The sequence below is a fragment of the Oncorhynchus mykiss genome, chromosome 3 (assembly GCF_013265735.2).
Source record: "Oncorhynchus mykiss isolate Arlee chromosome 3, USDA_OmykA_1.1, whole genome shotgun sequence".
NCBI lineage: Eukaryota > Metazoa > Chordata > Actinopteri > Salmoniformes > Salmonidae > Oncorhynchus > Oncorhynchus mykiss.
In genome coordinates, this window is record NC_048567.1 from 51,753,644 (window position 1) to 51,767,684 (window position 14,041).

Genomic DNA, 14,041 nt, shown 5'->3' on the forward strand with positions numbered 1-14,041 from the left:
AACAGACAAATAAACATAATTGATTACTCTAAGATACACTTAACATATTTTTCGTTAACCCATTTTGATATACTGCAGCCTACTGTATCCAGTACAGTATACCTACTAAGTTATCATTGCAGCATAGTACAGGGTCAGTTAGCACCATCTAGTGGACATACAGCAGGCCTACATCTGCTCTGTGTTGAATAACATATTTTCTATTATAATGACGAGATAGACGAGTGACCGTTCTACTTAGTGTAATGGAAATACATGTCCTCGAAGATGGAGAAGGAGAAGGCGAGATCTGGTGGGACCATTCTAGCCAATGAGAGGGGGGATATGAGTTCGAACAACAGGCACAACTCACTATTTTTTTTTCATTTGCCCGAAATGCCACGTGAATCCACTTAAATCAGTTTCATAACAACCTAACAATTACGAAACTTACATTCGATCAATTAAGCCTCATTGGGGTGCAGTTAGCCTAGTGGTTAGAGTGTTGGGCCAGTAACCAAAAGGTTGCTGGATCGAATCCCTAATATGACAAAATGTTGTTCTGCCCCCTGAACAAGGTAGTTAACCTGGCAGGTCTTCATTGTAAATTAGAGTTTGTTCTTAACTGACTTGCCTCCTAAAATTAGCAATTCAATTTTTTGTTGACCAAATTCGACAAGTTCTCATTGACTCCATACAAAAATGCCAAAATGGTCTTATTTTGGTGGACAGATTTTGTCGCTTCTTCGTGTCTGGTTGAAATCAAATTAAATTAAATACTTTTTATTGGTGGCATACACATATTTAGCAGATGTTATTGCGGGTGTAATGAAATGCTAGCTCCATCAGCACAGTAATATCTAACATTACACACATTTAAAAGTAAAATAATGATTTGCTCCTTGAATTGATCTCTTCAAGGAGCACGAAAAGCACCTTGGTTGAACGAACCCCAGTAATAGAAACAAACAAACAAAATAACTAACATTGCTATAGTTTGCTAGTCTTTTTAGCATGAGCACTCATATTTTCATACTAGCACTGCTTTCCCTGATAACGGCTTTATTGAAGAAAGTATTACTTGAGAAGACTGTGATATGTGGATTACCTAGTTGAAGGCACTCTGGATAAGACCGTCTGCTAACAGGTAAATGCTGTCTGTTTGAAGTACAGTTGTAGGCCAACTTGTAAACCAACATAGCTGTATTATCAAAGCTTAGTGTGCATGGGTGAAGTAAGGGTGGAGACCAGTGGAGGATGCTGAGTGGAGAAAGGCTCATAAATGGCTGGAATGGAGCCAATGGAATGGCATCAAACCTATTGTGTTTTATTGTTTGTTTATTTGCGTTGTAACTTATTTTTTTACAAATTTTGTACATAATGTTGCCTCTGCCGTCTCTTATGACCGAAAATAACTTCTAGACATCAGGACTGCGATTACTCACCACGGACTAGCAGAATCCTTTTTCTTCTTTCACGACTTTGCCCAACGCAAAGGATAAACTGCTTTCTCGGGAACAGGCCCCGATCCCCGCGATTTGTTTGAAGAAGAGGCGGAGAAAAAGGGGCCAAAGGGCGGGCTGCCTTCTGAGAATTTCTGAGAATGGTCAGAAGAAGCAGATGCTAAGCTACAAGACTGTTTTGCTAGCACAGACTGGAATATGTTCTGGGATTCATCCGATGGCATTGAGAAGTACACCCATCAGTCATTGGCTTCATCAATAAGTGCATCGATGACGTCGTCCCCACAGTGACCGTACGTACATACCCCAACCAGAAGCCATGGATTACAGGCAGAATCAGCACTGATCTAAAGGGTAGAGCTGCCGCTTTCAAGGAGTGGGACTCTAACCCAGAAGCTAATAAGAAATCCTGCTATGGCCTCCGATGAGCCATTAAACAGGCAAAGCATCAATACAGGACTAAGATTGAATCGTACTACACTGGCTCTGACGCTCGTCGGATGTGGCAGGGCTTGCAAACCATTACAGACTACAAAGGGAAGCACAGCCGAGAGCTGCCCAGCGACACAAGCCTACCGGAAGAGCTAAATTACTTTTATGCTCGCTTCAAGGCAAATAACACTGTGTGATCACGCTCTCCGCAGCCAATGTGAGTAAGACCTTTAAACAGGTCAACATTCACAAGGCCGCAGAGCCAGACGGATTGTACTGTGAGCACACGCTGACCAACTGTCAAGTGTCTTCACTGACATTTTCAACCTCTCCTTGTCTGTAATAACATGTTTTAAGCAGACCACCATAGTGCATGTGCCCAAGAACACTAAGGTAACCTGAATAAATTACTACCAACCCGTAGTACTCACGTCTGTAGCCATGAGTGCTTTGAAAGCCTGGTCATGGCTCACATAAACACCATTATCCTAGAAAACCTAGACTCACTCCAATTGGTATACCGCCCCAACAGATCCACAAATGATGCAATCTCTATTGCATTCCACACTACCCTTACCCACCTGAACAAAAAGAAACACCTACAATTGTAGTCAGAAGTTTACATACACCTTAGCCAAATACATTTGATCTCAGTTTTTCACAATTCATGACATTTAATCCTAGCAAAAACTCTGTCTTAAGTCAGTTAGGATCATCACTTTATTTTAAGAATGTGAAATGTCAGAATAATAGTTGAGAGTGATTTATTTAAGCTTTTAATACTTTCATCACATTCCCAGTGGGTCAGAAGTTTACATACACTCAATTAGTATTTGGTAGCATTGCCTTCAAATTGTTTAACTTGGGTCAAACGTTTCGGGTATCCTTCCACAAGCTTACCACAATAAGTTGGGTGAATTTTGGCCCATTCCTCCTGACAGAGATGTTGTAACTGAGTCAGGTTTGTTGGCCTCCTTGTTCGCACACACTTTTTCAGTTCTGCCCACATTTTGCCACAACTTTGGAAGGATGCTTGGGGTCATTGTTCATTTGGAAGACCAATTTACGACCAAGCTTTAACTTCCTGACTGATGTCTTGACATGCTGCTTCAATATATCCACATCATTTTCCACCCTCGTGATGCCATCTATTTTGTGAAGTGCACCAGTCCCTCCTGAAGCAAAACACCCCCACAACATGATGCTGACACCCCCGTGCTTGACGGTTGGGATGGTGTTCTCCGGCTTGCAAGCCTCCACTTTTTCCTCCAAACATAACAATGGTCATTATGGCCAAACAGTTCTATTTGTGTTTCATCAGACCAGAGGAAATTTCTCTAAAAAGTACAATCTTTGTCCCCATGTGCAGTTGCAAACCGTAGTCTGGCTGTTTTTGGCGGTTTTGGTGGCTTCTTCCTTGCTGAGCAGCCTTTCAGGTTATGTCAATATAGGACTTGTTTTACTGTGGATATAGATACTTTTGTACCTGTTTCCTCCAGCATGTTCACAAGGTCCTTTGCTGTTGTTCTGGGATTGATTTGCACTTTTCGCACCAAAGTATGTTCATCTCTAGGAGACAGAACGCGTCTCCTTCCTGAGCGTTATGACGGCTGCGTGGTCACATGGTGTTTATACTTGCATACTATTGTTTGTACAGATGAACGTGGCACCTTCAGGTGTTTGGAAATTGCTCCCAACGATGAACCAGACTTGTGGAGGTCTACAATTATTTTTTTTTAGGTCTTGGCTGACTTCTTTTGATTTTCCCATGATGTCATGATGTCATGATGTCATGATGTCATGATGTCCCATGATGTCAAGCAACTAGATAGGCACTGAGTTTGAAGGTAGGCCTTGAAATACATCTACAAGTACACCTCCAATTGACTCATATTATGTCAATTAGCCTATCAGAAGCTTCTAAAGCCATGACATAATTGTCTGGAATTTTCCAAGCTGTTTAAAGGCACAGTCAACAGTGTATGTACACTTCTAACCCACTGGAATTGTGATACAGTGAATTATAAGTGAAATAATCTGTCTGTAAACAATTGTTGGAGAAATTACTTGTGCCTTGCATAAAGTAGATGTCCTAACCGATTTACCAAAACTATAGTTTGTTAACAAGAAATTTGTGGAGTGGTTGAAAAACAAGTTTTATTGACTCCAACCTAAGTGTATGTAAACTTCAACTGTATGTGAGAATGCTATTCATTAACTTTAGCTCACCGTTCAACACCATAGTGCTCTCAAAGCTCATCAATAAGCTAAGGACCCTGGGACTAAACATCTCCCTCTGCAATTGGATTCTGGACTTCCTGATGGGCCGGCCCCCAGGTTGTAAGTGTAGGTAACAACACATCTGCCACGCTGATCATCAACACAGGGGCCCCTGAAGGGTGTGTGCTCAGTCCCCTCCTGTATTCCCTGTTCACTTATGACTGCACAGCCAGGCATGACTCCAAAACCATCATTAAATTTGCTGATGACACAACAGTGGAAGGCCTGATCACCGACAACGACGAGACAGCCTATAGGGAGGAGGTCAGAGACCTGGACATGTGGTGCCAGGACAACAAACTCTCCCTCAATGTGATCAAGACAAAGGATATGATTGTGGACTACAGGAAAAAGAGGATCGAGCACGCCCCCATTCTCATCGACGGGGCTGCAGTGGAGCAGGTTGAGAGCTTGATGAAGTTCCTTGACCAAGTTCCTTGGTGTCCACATCACCAACAAACTAACATGGTCCAAGCACATCAAGACAGTCGTGAAGAGGGCACAACAAAACCTATTCCCCCTCAGGAGACTGAAAAGATTTGTCATGGGTCCCTAGATCCCCAAAAGGTTCTACAGCTGCACCATTGAGAGCATCCTGACTGGTTGCAACACTGCCTGGTGTGGCAACTGCTCAGCCTCCGACCGCAAGGCACTACAGAGGGTAGTGCTAATGGCCCAGTACATCACTGGGGCCAAGCTTCCTGCCATCTAGGACCGCTATACCAGGCTGTGTCAGAGGAAGGCCCTAAAAATTGTCAAAGACTCCAGCCACCCTAGTCATAGACTTTTCACTCTGCTACCACATGGCAAGCGGTACCGGAGCGCCAAGTCTATGTCCAAGAGGCTTCTAAACATTTTCTACCCGCAAGCCATAAGACTCCTGAACATCTAATGAAATGGCTACCCAAACTATTTGCATTGCCCCCCTCCCCCCTTTACACCACTGCTACTCTCTGTTGTTGTCATCTATGCATAATCGCGTCAATAACTCTACTTACATGTACATACTACCTCTCCTAACCGGTGCCCCTGCACATTGACTCTGTACCGGTATATAGTCTCGCTATTGTTGTTTTACTGCTGCTTTTTAATTACTTGTTACTTTTATCTCTTATTCTTGTCCGTATTTTTTAAAACTGCATTGTTGTTTTGGAGCTCGTAAGTATTCGGCCCATGTGACAAATAAAATGTGATTTGATGCCACTCCACTAATTCTGCTCCAGCCATTACCATGAGCCTGTCTTACCCAATTAAGGTGCCACCAACCTCCTGTGGCGAAGACAGTAGATAATATGTAAATCTTTATATCTGGTAAGTGTTATCCGGGATCCTTGGGACGTCCCTACCCTAAACCCTAACTTTACCCCTTACCATAACGATAACCATGGCGCTCATTTTAAATTGTATTTTTCTTTCAGGCAATACAATTGGACACACTTGATGACGTCAATATTACTCGACTACGGGCAAAAAAGACAATTTCACGCGTTATTATCGCGCCTCGACATAACTTGCATAGAGGGTGATTTTTGGGTCAGATTTGCGGGTCTGGTGGTAAAATCATGGCGTTACGGGTGATTCGTTTGGTCATCCCCTCGGGGACAGCCGTTTTCAAAGCAGGGACACTTATTCAGACGGTAAGATTGGCAGAATCATTTCCAAAATGCTCTCTCGCGCAACGAGTTCACAAGCCGCCCTCGATACAAGGACACCATAACAAGAATGCTAATGCTAAGAAGGCTAACTAGCAGATTGGTGTCTTATGTGGTTGTCAACAACTATTGTGTCGCAATGTATTGTTATTAGCGGCAATATTAATTCGTTTGTTAGCTAGCTTATTTGAACTAATTGTCTAATTACCGTTATCCCTTTCTTGTCATCCTCCTGACATGCTAGCTAGTATTTCAGTTTTATCAATTACAATGAAGCATATTTATTTCATGGTGGGCAGGATGGTCAGAAGGATGACACTCACATACTCATTCTATTGATACGGAGTACAACTCAATATTTTATTTGAGAATTAATTGATCAACATATCTTATCTTTAGGCTGGTATTCACACAAGCTCATTAAGGAACCTACGGTACGGCTGGTGGGCATATGCACTGGGCGAGAGGACAACCCCAAGGTTCAAAGAGAACAGCAAGATCATCTCCATTGATGGCAACCTGGCCTCGGGAAAGGGGGCGCTGGCCAAGAGTCTGGCTGATAAGCTGGGTAATGATCCTGTTGTCGATGCAGTTATTGAAGTCTAGACTACTTATTTATACATATTTATAACTTGGGGAGTTAGAAGTTTATAATGCCAATTGCATTAACTAAAAATAAACTTAATTCCCTACCTTCTGGTACAAAACAGGATTAATGTACATTGACTCCATTAACACTTTGATGTCTGTAGGGATGCTGTACATGCCTGAGCCCAACACGCACTACTTGGACAAGATGACAGCGGAGAAGGAGCCTCTGCCTATCGCCTTCAACGGTAACTGCAGCTTGGAGAAGTTCTATGCAGACCCCAAGGCTGCTGACGGGAACTCCTACCGGCTACAAGCATGGATGTACCTCATGAGGCTCCTTCAGTGGTCAGATGCCATGGAGCACCTGCTAACCACAGGTACGGCTGGCTGGCTATGGGAATGCGCTCAGATATCACTCACAAATGACATCAGGATTGTGTTAGGGAATCGGGGAAAACAAAGAATTGAGCTCTTGAGCTTACATTCCTGTAGTTTAAATTAATGCCTTGTGTTATTCTAAATGGCTTATTGCAAAAATATTATTCTTTCCTTTTTGGGTTTTTAGTCATGTCCTTCTCATAAACTTTCTCCATTCTAGGCCAAGGTGTGATCTTGGAGCGCTCCCCCTACAGTGACATGGTGTTTGTGGAGGCCATGTTCAAACAGGGATACATCAGAAGGCAGTGTAAGTACTGAAATCTCTATAATAAGGCTGGTACAGATCTGAATAGTGTCATTTACAACTGCGACCTGGCCAAGATAACGCAAAGCAGTGCGACACAAACAACAACAGTTACACATGGAATAAACAAACATACAGTCAATAACACAATAGACAAGTCCATATACAGTGTGTGCAAATGAGGTCAGATAAGGGAGGTAAGGCCATAGTGGTGAAATATTTACAATTTAGCAATTAAACACTGGAGTGATAGATGTGCAAGTAGAGATACTGGGGTGCAAAGGAGCAAAAAAAAAAAACGGTATGGGGATGAGGTAGTTGGATGGGCTATATACAGGTGCCATGATCTGAGCTGCTCTGACAGCTGGTGCTTAAAGTTAGAGAGGGAGATATGAATCTCCAGCTTCAGTGATTTTTGCAATTCGTTCCAGTCATTGGCAGCAGAGAACTGGAAGTAAAGGCCGCCAATGCAGGAATTGGCTTTGGGGGTGACCAGTGAAGTATTCCTGCTGGAGCACGTGCTACGGGTGGGTGCTGCTATAGTGAGCTGAGATAAGGCAGGGCTTTACCTAGCAATATATGATGAATCAGATCTGGTTTAACACCAACCTGACAAGCCATGATATTGAAAGGTCATTAGTGTTTTAAATAAATAAACTTTGGGTGAAGATGCTTTTTTATGTGTGCCACCATTACTACAAAAGCGGCATTTTACATTGCTGTGGTTGAATCTCATATGTTCTGTAATGCAGGTGTAGACCACTACAATGAAATCAAAGGTATCAGCATCTGTGAGTTCCTGCCCCCTCACTTGGTCATCTATGTGGACAAGCCAGCGGAAGAAGTGCAGAAGAAGCTAAAGGCATCAGGCAAAGTAGGGAGACACAAACAAGGAAAATATCCATGCTATACTTTTCTAGGCATATAGTTTGTCTGTTTGACTGAAGGACCATTCATTATCAGCTGGTAGAGAACCTATGGAAGTTTTACTCAACCAATTTGGTGTCCTGTCCAGTAATTATTATTAATTATTAAGTTCACATTATTATGTGAACTTTTTCTAATATTAATGTATTTGGGGCTTTAAACAAAAAACGTTTTAAACTCCTCAAAAAGTCTCTACTGTGGTCATGAGCTAGGTTAGAAACATTTAAAAAATGATTATCAGTCTGTTGCTAACAGCAAGTAATGTTCTTAATTGGAACCTTTCCTTTGCCAAATGCCTCTGGTAATGTGTGAAAATTATAGAAATTAGTTGTTGGTTTCACGTACGCCCATTTAGGACCTCTCACATTTGGCAGGTGGGCGGGCCTCACAAATCCTGGTTGTTTTTAGCATTATGCAATTGTGGCCCCAGCAATAATCCTGTCTTTAAACATAATCATGGAGGGCTGGTGGAATTCGGTGCAAATTGAGATAAATATGCAGCCTCAAATTCTACCAGAAAAAGGAGCTTTTAGGACAAGTCTTGTTGCTCAACTTAGGTAGTTTGATTCATACTTCAGATCTGTGTTCCAAACTTTTCTTTCCGGAGTGTAATTCTCACATCTCTGATTGGATTTAAATATATAACATGTTTAAATCTCAGTTTTAAAGATGTTGAATCACACTCCCGTATTTAAAGCCAAATGTATCCTTTCAGTGATCAACATGATGGATCTTTTTATCTATGCAATGTTTAGGGTGCATGTTGAATAACCATTTTCATCGAGGCATTTAGGCTATTGCCTTCAGAAAGTATTCACAGCCCTGGACTTTTCCCCAAAATGTTTTTGTTACAAAGTGGGATTAAAATGGAATGAATTGTAATTTTTCTGTCAACAATCTTCACAAAATACTCTGCAATATTGAACTGGAAGAAAAATGTTAACGTTTTGTAAATTATTTTTATTTTTATTATAAAAAAAAAAAACTTTAGGGCTGTCCTCGATTAAATCTCGGTGGACCGAAAGTCTTCTTTTCTTTCGACCAATCAATTGGCAGAATTTTTATTTTTTACATATCCTGTGTGTTTTTAAAATCAACTATACAGTACCAGTCAAACGTTTGGATGCGTACTCATTCAAGGGTTTTTCTTTATTTAAAAAAATAAAATAATAATTTGTTATTTTGTGTTATGAAATAACACGTGGGATCATGTAGTAACCAAACAGGTGTTAAACAAATCAAAATATATTTTATATTGGAGATTCTTTAAAGTAGCCACCCTTTGCCTTGGTGACAGCTTTGCACACTGTTGACATAACATGATGCAGCCACCACTATGCTTGAAAATATAGCAAGTGGTAGTCAGTGACATGTTGTATTGGATTTGCCCTAAACATAACACCTGTTATTCAGGACTAAAAGGTTATTGCACATTTTTTGCAGTATTACGTTTGTTTTTACCTTGTTGCAAACAGATGCATGTTTGGTATTTTATTTTATACAGGCTTCCTTTTCACTCAAGTCATCTAGGTTAGTAATGTGGAGTAACTACAATGTTGTTGACTCATCCTCAGTTTTCTCCTATCACAGCCGTTACATTTTTTTTTCTGTTTTAAAGTCACCATTGGCCTTATCTTAGTAGTGACTGGGTGTATTGATACTCCATCCAACATGTAATTAATAACTTAACCATGCTCAAAGGGATATTACATTTCTGCTTTTTTTATCTACTGGTAGGTGCCCTTTGCGAGGCATTGGTAAACCACCCTGGTCTATGTGGTTGAATCTGTGTTTGAAATTCACTGCTTGACTGAGGGACCGTACAATTATCTGTATGTGTAGGGTACAGAAATGAGGTCGTCATTCAAAAGTTTGGACGCATACTCATTCAAGGGTCTTGTTAAACACTATTAGTGTTAGTCCATGCAACTTATGTGACTTGTTAAGGTAGACTTTACTCCTGAACTTATTTAAGTTTGCCACAAAAATGTCAATAAACCTAATTCCACTTTGACATGATGGGGTATTGTGTGTAGGCCAGTTACAAAAACATCTCGATCCATTTTAAATTCAGGTTGTGTAACACACAGCAAAATGTGGAAAAAGTGAATACATAAAAAAAGAGAATACTTTCTGAAGATACTGTATATGCCCAAAAGCTGCACTTGTGTTTTTAGATCACCAATAGGATTGGATGGGTAGCATTTTTGGAAACAAACCATCTGTCAAACTTCTAAAGTCTTAATACTGGTCAATAAAGGAATTAAATCAAGCTGAAGCCCGGATAAGAATTCAAGCATGGCCCTTCAAATAGATTCATATCAGTTGCCACTGAGTTATTTGGTTTTGCGTGCCGTGGTTATTCTTAAGTTAGGTTTAATTACCTTTCCGCTCTACGGATCAGATCATTGAAGGTGAGAATCTGCTTCAACAGCTCCAAACAGATCTTCTGCTTCTTTACCACTTTGGGTGTTCCGCTTGTTAAGTTAAATCCGTTTAAGGCACTTTGACTAAGCAAGAGAATTGTGTTGGGTCTGGTGTTAGCGGTCTTTTCAAATAGTCTATTTTCTGGTGTGTGTTGTTCCTGTCTTTATGAATCTATCCTGTCTTACCCTCAGGATGTACCCCTACCCTATCTGAAGAGCATTGAGGATGCCTACAAGAAGACCTACCTTCCCAAAATCAGGTTAGTGGATTAGAAAGCTCTCTAGTGAAACATATATTCATTATACCTCCGAGATGACCCTGTCTTTTAACAACTTGAACGTTTTTAACAATGCAATTTCTCAAGACAACTCCGATCTGACCTTCAACCATTTACAAGAAAAGTGTTGAGAGTTTTTCTTTATTTCAGTGAGAATGCAGAATTGCTCGCTTATGATGCTACCCAAGCACAAGACATGGAGAGGGTAAGAAAATCCAGTGAATGACTAGAGGCATCAAATTATATAATAATAATCTTGTAGTTTCTGGTGAGAAAACAAACATGGTGTTGATATGTTATAGGCCTAGCCAATGCATCATACTGAAATGCACTGACTGCTATTGAAAACCTGTCTTATTCTCTCACAAAACTCTCTCATCAAACAGACTTCACTTTTTTGTTTTTTCTCTTTAGATTGCAGAAGACATTGAGGACTTGAAATTTGAGAAAGGACCTTGGGTAGAGCAGGATGATGTCACACTCCACTACATGAGAATGCTGTAAGTATAACCACTTAATTTGTTCCCTACACGTGTAGACCTTACTTTTCCATCACGTACATGGGTAGGCCTATATAGTTCATATTGGAGCTCTGGAAGCTTTCTCATCAGCCTGCTGTTTTCCTTCCTCTCTCTCCAAAGGGTGGAAGACAAGATGAGGGTTGCAGACCTGACCCTTGTACCCAACTTCCTGCCTGAGGTCACCATTGGGGCTCACGAGTATGACGCAGGCTACTATGCCTTCAAATCAGTAAGGGAGAAAAGCACTCTACTTCTCTTATGATGTGGTGTGGCTCGATCACCTGATATGACCAGATTATGATAAAGTGGGGTATGAGCTATAGGTACCATACTGCAAAGGTAGAAAACTTTTCCCTCCTTCAATAGTATTTTCCCTCTCAGTCTCTTCTGGGTTTTGTGGCCGTCTTGTGGTTTTGCCTCCAGCATATTAAATAACTATTTTGGTAGCTGAAATATCAAATGATATACGAAAAGGGAAATGCCATATGTGGAATATTCTCCAAGTCATTGGTGTCATCAGTCTTGCAGGAAAACATTCTGTGCTGACCTTTAAAGTTTATTGACTGGAGATGTGGGGGTATATAATGTGCTACAGGATTCTTTGAGCTGACATTTTGCTCGGTGCCCGCTATTATACTGGAACGAGTGGGAGGACAAGCTTGGGGAATGTGAACTATGGCGGGCTTAGGTTGTCTGCGTTTTCTCATCCATACTTCTACTTGACAAAGTTCACTTCTTCTGAAGTGCAAGCTAGGATTCCGCAGTAGAGTGTGTACTGTACTGTTTGACAAGAACAACAACCGATAGGTGTTTGTCTGGTGATATCATTTTGGCTTCGCCAGCTCAAACTTGCGCTAAGTTGTACCGCAGATGTCAAAGTAAAACTAGGTAAACAAAACTTGAATGTCTATCAGTGTTGCTGTTTGCAATCCAACACCACTTCTTCATTCTTGGCTGATTTTTGTTTTTGAGGCTGTAAATGTCTTTATATTTAAGTCTGTTTTCTGCTTCTTTGGCTGACTGATAACAGTTGAAAGAAAGAGAAGCTGTGTTAATGTAGGCCTTAGTTAACACTAGACTATCTTTTTTGTTTCATGCTCACAAGACTGATGGGCTAGTGTCGCCTAGGTGACTGAGAGCAGCCTGGCTGTCGATCAGTCTGTCACTGACGTGGCTTCACATTAGCAGGAACTCATAACGCGCTGTTTGCTAAGGCTAGGGGGTGATGGACTGCAATGTCGCCCCTAGTGACAAAACACTTTGCTATACCATTAGTCTTTGCTGTCTTCCCACATCTAAGGATGGATGAGTCTTGAGTGGCTAGTTCTTCAAAGCTTAAGGGAATAAGAAGGCCCGGCTTCTTAAATCGGAGAACTGTTAAACCTGCCCAAGTGTCCTGTGGAATATCGTGTGTCTCTTTTTACCCAGGCAATTCCCACAAATGTTTTTTTTAAGTCAAGGATGACTCCTTGACCCTCGCGTTGGATTCGTTTTAAGGATTTCATCAGTGAAGCGTAGGTTATGACCTGTATGCCCAGACTAAAAGGGTTACAGAACTCTCAGAATAACTATTAGGCTGCTAACTTGATTTATTTCCAAAAAGGCAAACATTTATTAAGTTGTTCTTGTTTATACCTAGCTTAACTACGTTGTATTTTACTTGCAACTTCACTAAGATTTTCTCTCCTATATTTTTGGCAACTGTTTCAGCAAATACATCCCAGATGTTTTAGCATACATAATAGGCTATATCCCCTATCACTTATCTCACTCTAATTAATTTGACTGTCCTTTTCTTTCCAAAAGATCCTGGGAAAGAAGTACGCTGCAGGTTATAATGCAGACATAGGAGACACGAACATCTGGCTGAAGTGAATGAGTGGACCTGACTACTCTGGAGCTGATTGCTGTAGATGAATGGTTCGTTCCTCATTCCCTCCCTCAACCCCCCCACATACCTGTTCACTCCTCCCTATGGGTGGAGAAGTCTAAATATGGGATTATCCGTTTGATCCAATCTGGAACATTCTCTTCTCTGGTCCGACTGTGTGTATTGAGGAGAAATTGTATTATGTCCATGAATTATGCATTAAAAGTAAATCTAAAAACTTGTTTTATTTTTGTGAAATGTGCATCTAGCCTTTTCAAGAGGGATAATGGCAATTGGATTAAGAGGAGAGATTACAGTTTATCCTCAATCATCATATTATTATTTTTTTCATAGCCTGCAAGTTTGCTGTCCCAGTTTAAGTGACTTCACTGACTTGTATCATTATAATGTATCCGCTAGTCTTTTCTTTAGCAGATGCTTCCCACAGTGACTTTGTCAGTGCATAGTGCGGTGTCACACAGCCCCGTAAGGGTTTACTGTTTTTCTAAACCACAGTTCCAGGTATGGAAGCAGGTAGCCAATTAGGCAGGCCTTCAGTGTGCCTGTTGTACTCTGTGTCTGCAGATCCTGACTGGGCTCAGACTGATTGGCTTCCAGCCGTTCCATAATGGCATATCAAGCACAATTTATAAATAACGAAATCTAAAGTTATGACACGCTCTAAGGGCAAGATTAGATATACTACTTTCATGAAAGAGAAAGATGATCATTCAGGTGCAGCTAATTTCCGACTCTGGCGTTATGGATCACCATGAACATATTGAAGTTCGGCTTTCTTATTGAACCAGACATTTGAAAGTTATTTTTAGTTGTTTATCGAAGAGAGCTGGCTAACTCATTGATCCTGCTTTGTATCATACCCTTCAGGTCTTCATGTACCCAAAACAGAAGTGCAATCCCTCCACACTCTCTTCACTGG

The 14,041-nt window shown here is 41.0% G+C and overlaps 1 protein-coding gene across 1 annotated transcript; it reads left to right on the forward strand.

Moving 5' to 3' along the window:
* The first annotated feature begins 5,612 nt into the window (after positions 1-5,612).
* Positions 5,613-13,343, forward strand: LOC110520174 (NADH dehydrogenase [ubiquinone] 1 alpha subcomplex subunit 10, mitochondrial). Its single transcript, XM_021597302.2, has 10 exons — positions 5,613-5,791; positions 6,206-6,374; positions 6,559-6,774; positions 6,996-7,082; positions 7,832-7,953; positions 10,625-10,692; positions 10,861-10,915; positions 11,125-11,210; positions 11,352-11,460; positions 13,038-13,343. The coding sequence occupies exons 1-10, from the start codon at positions 5,717-5,719 to the stop codon at positions 13,104-13,106; spliced, it is 1,056 nt and encodes a 351-aa protein (XP_021452977.1). The 5' UTR covers positions 5,613-5,716; the 3' UTR covers positions 13,107-13,343.
* Positions 13,344-14,041: the final 698 nt, after the last annotated feature.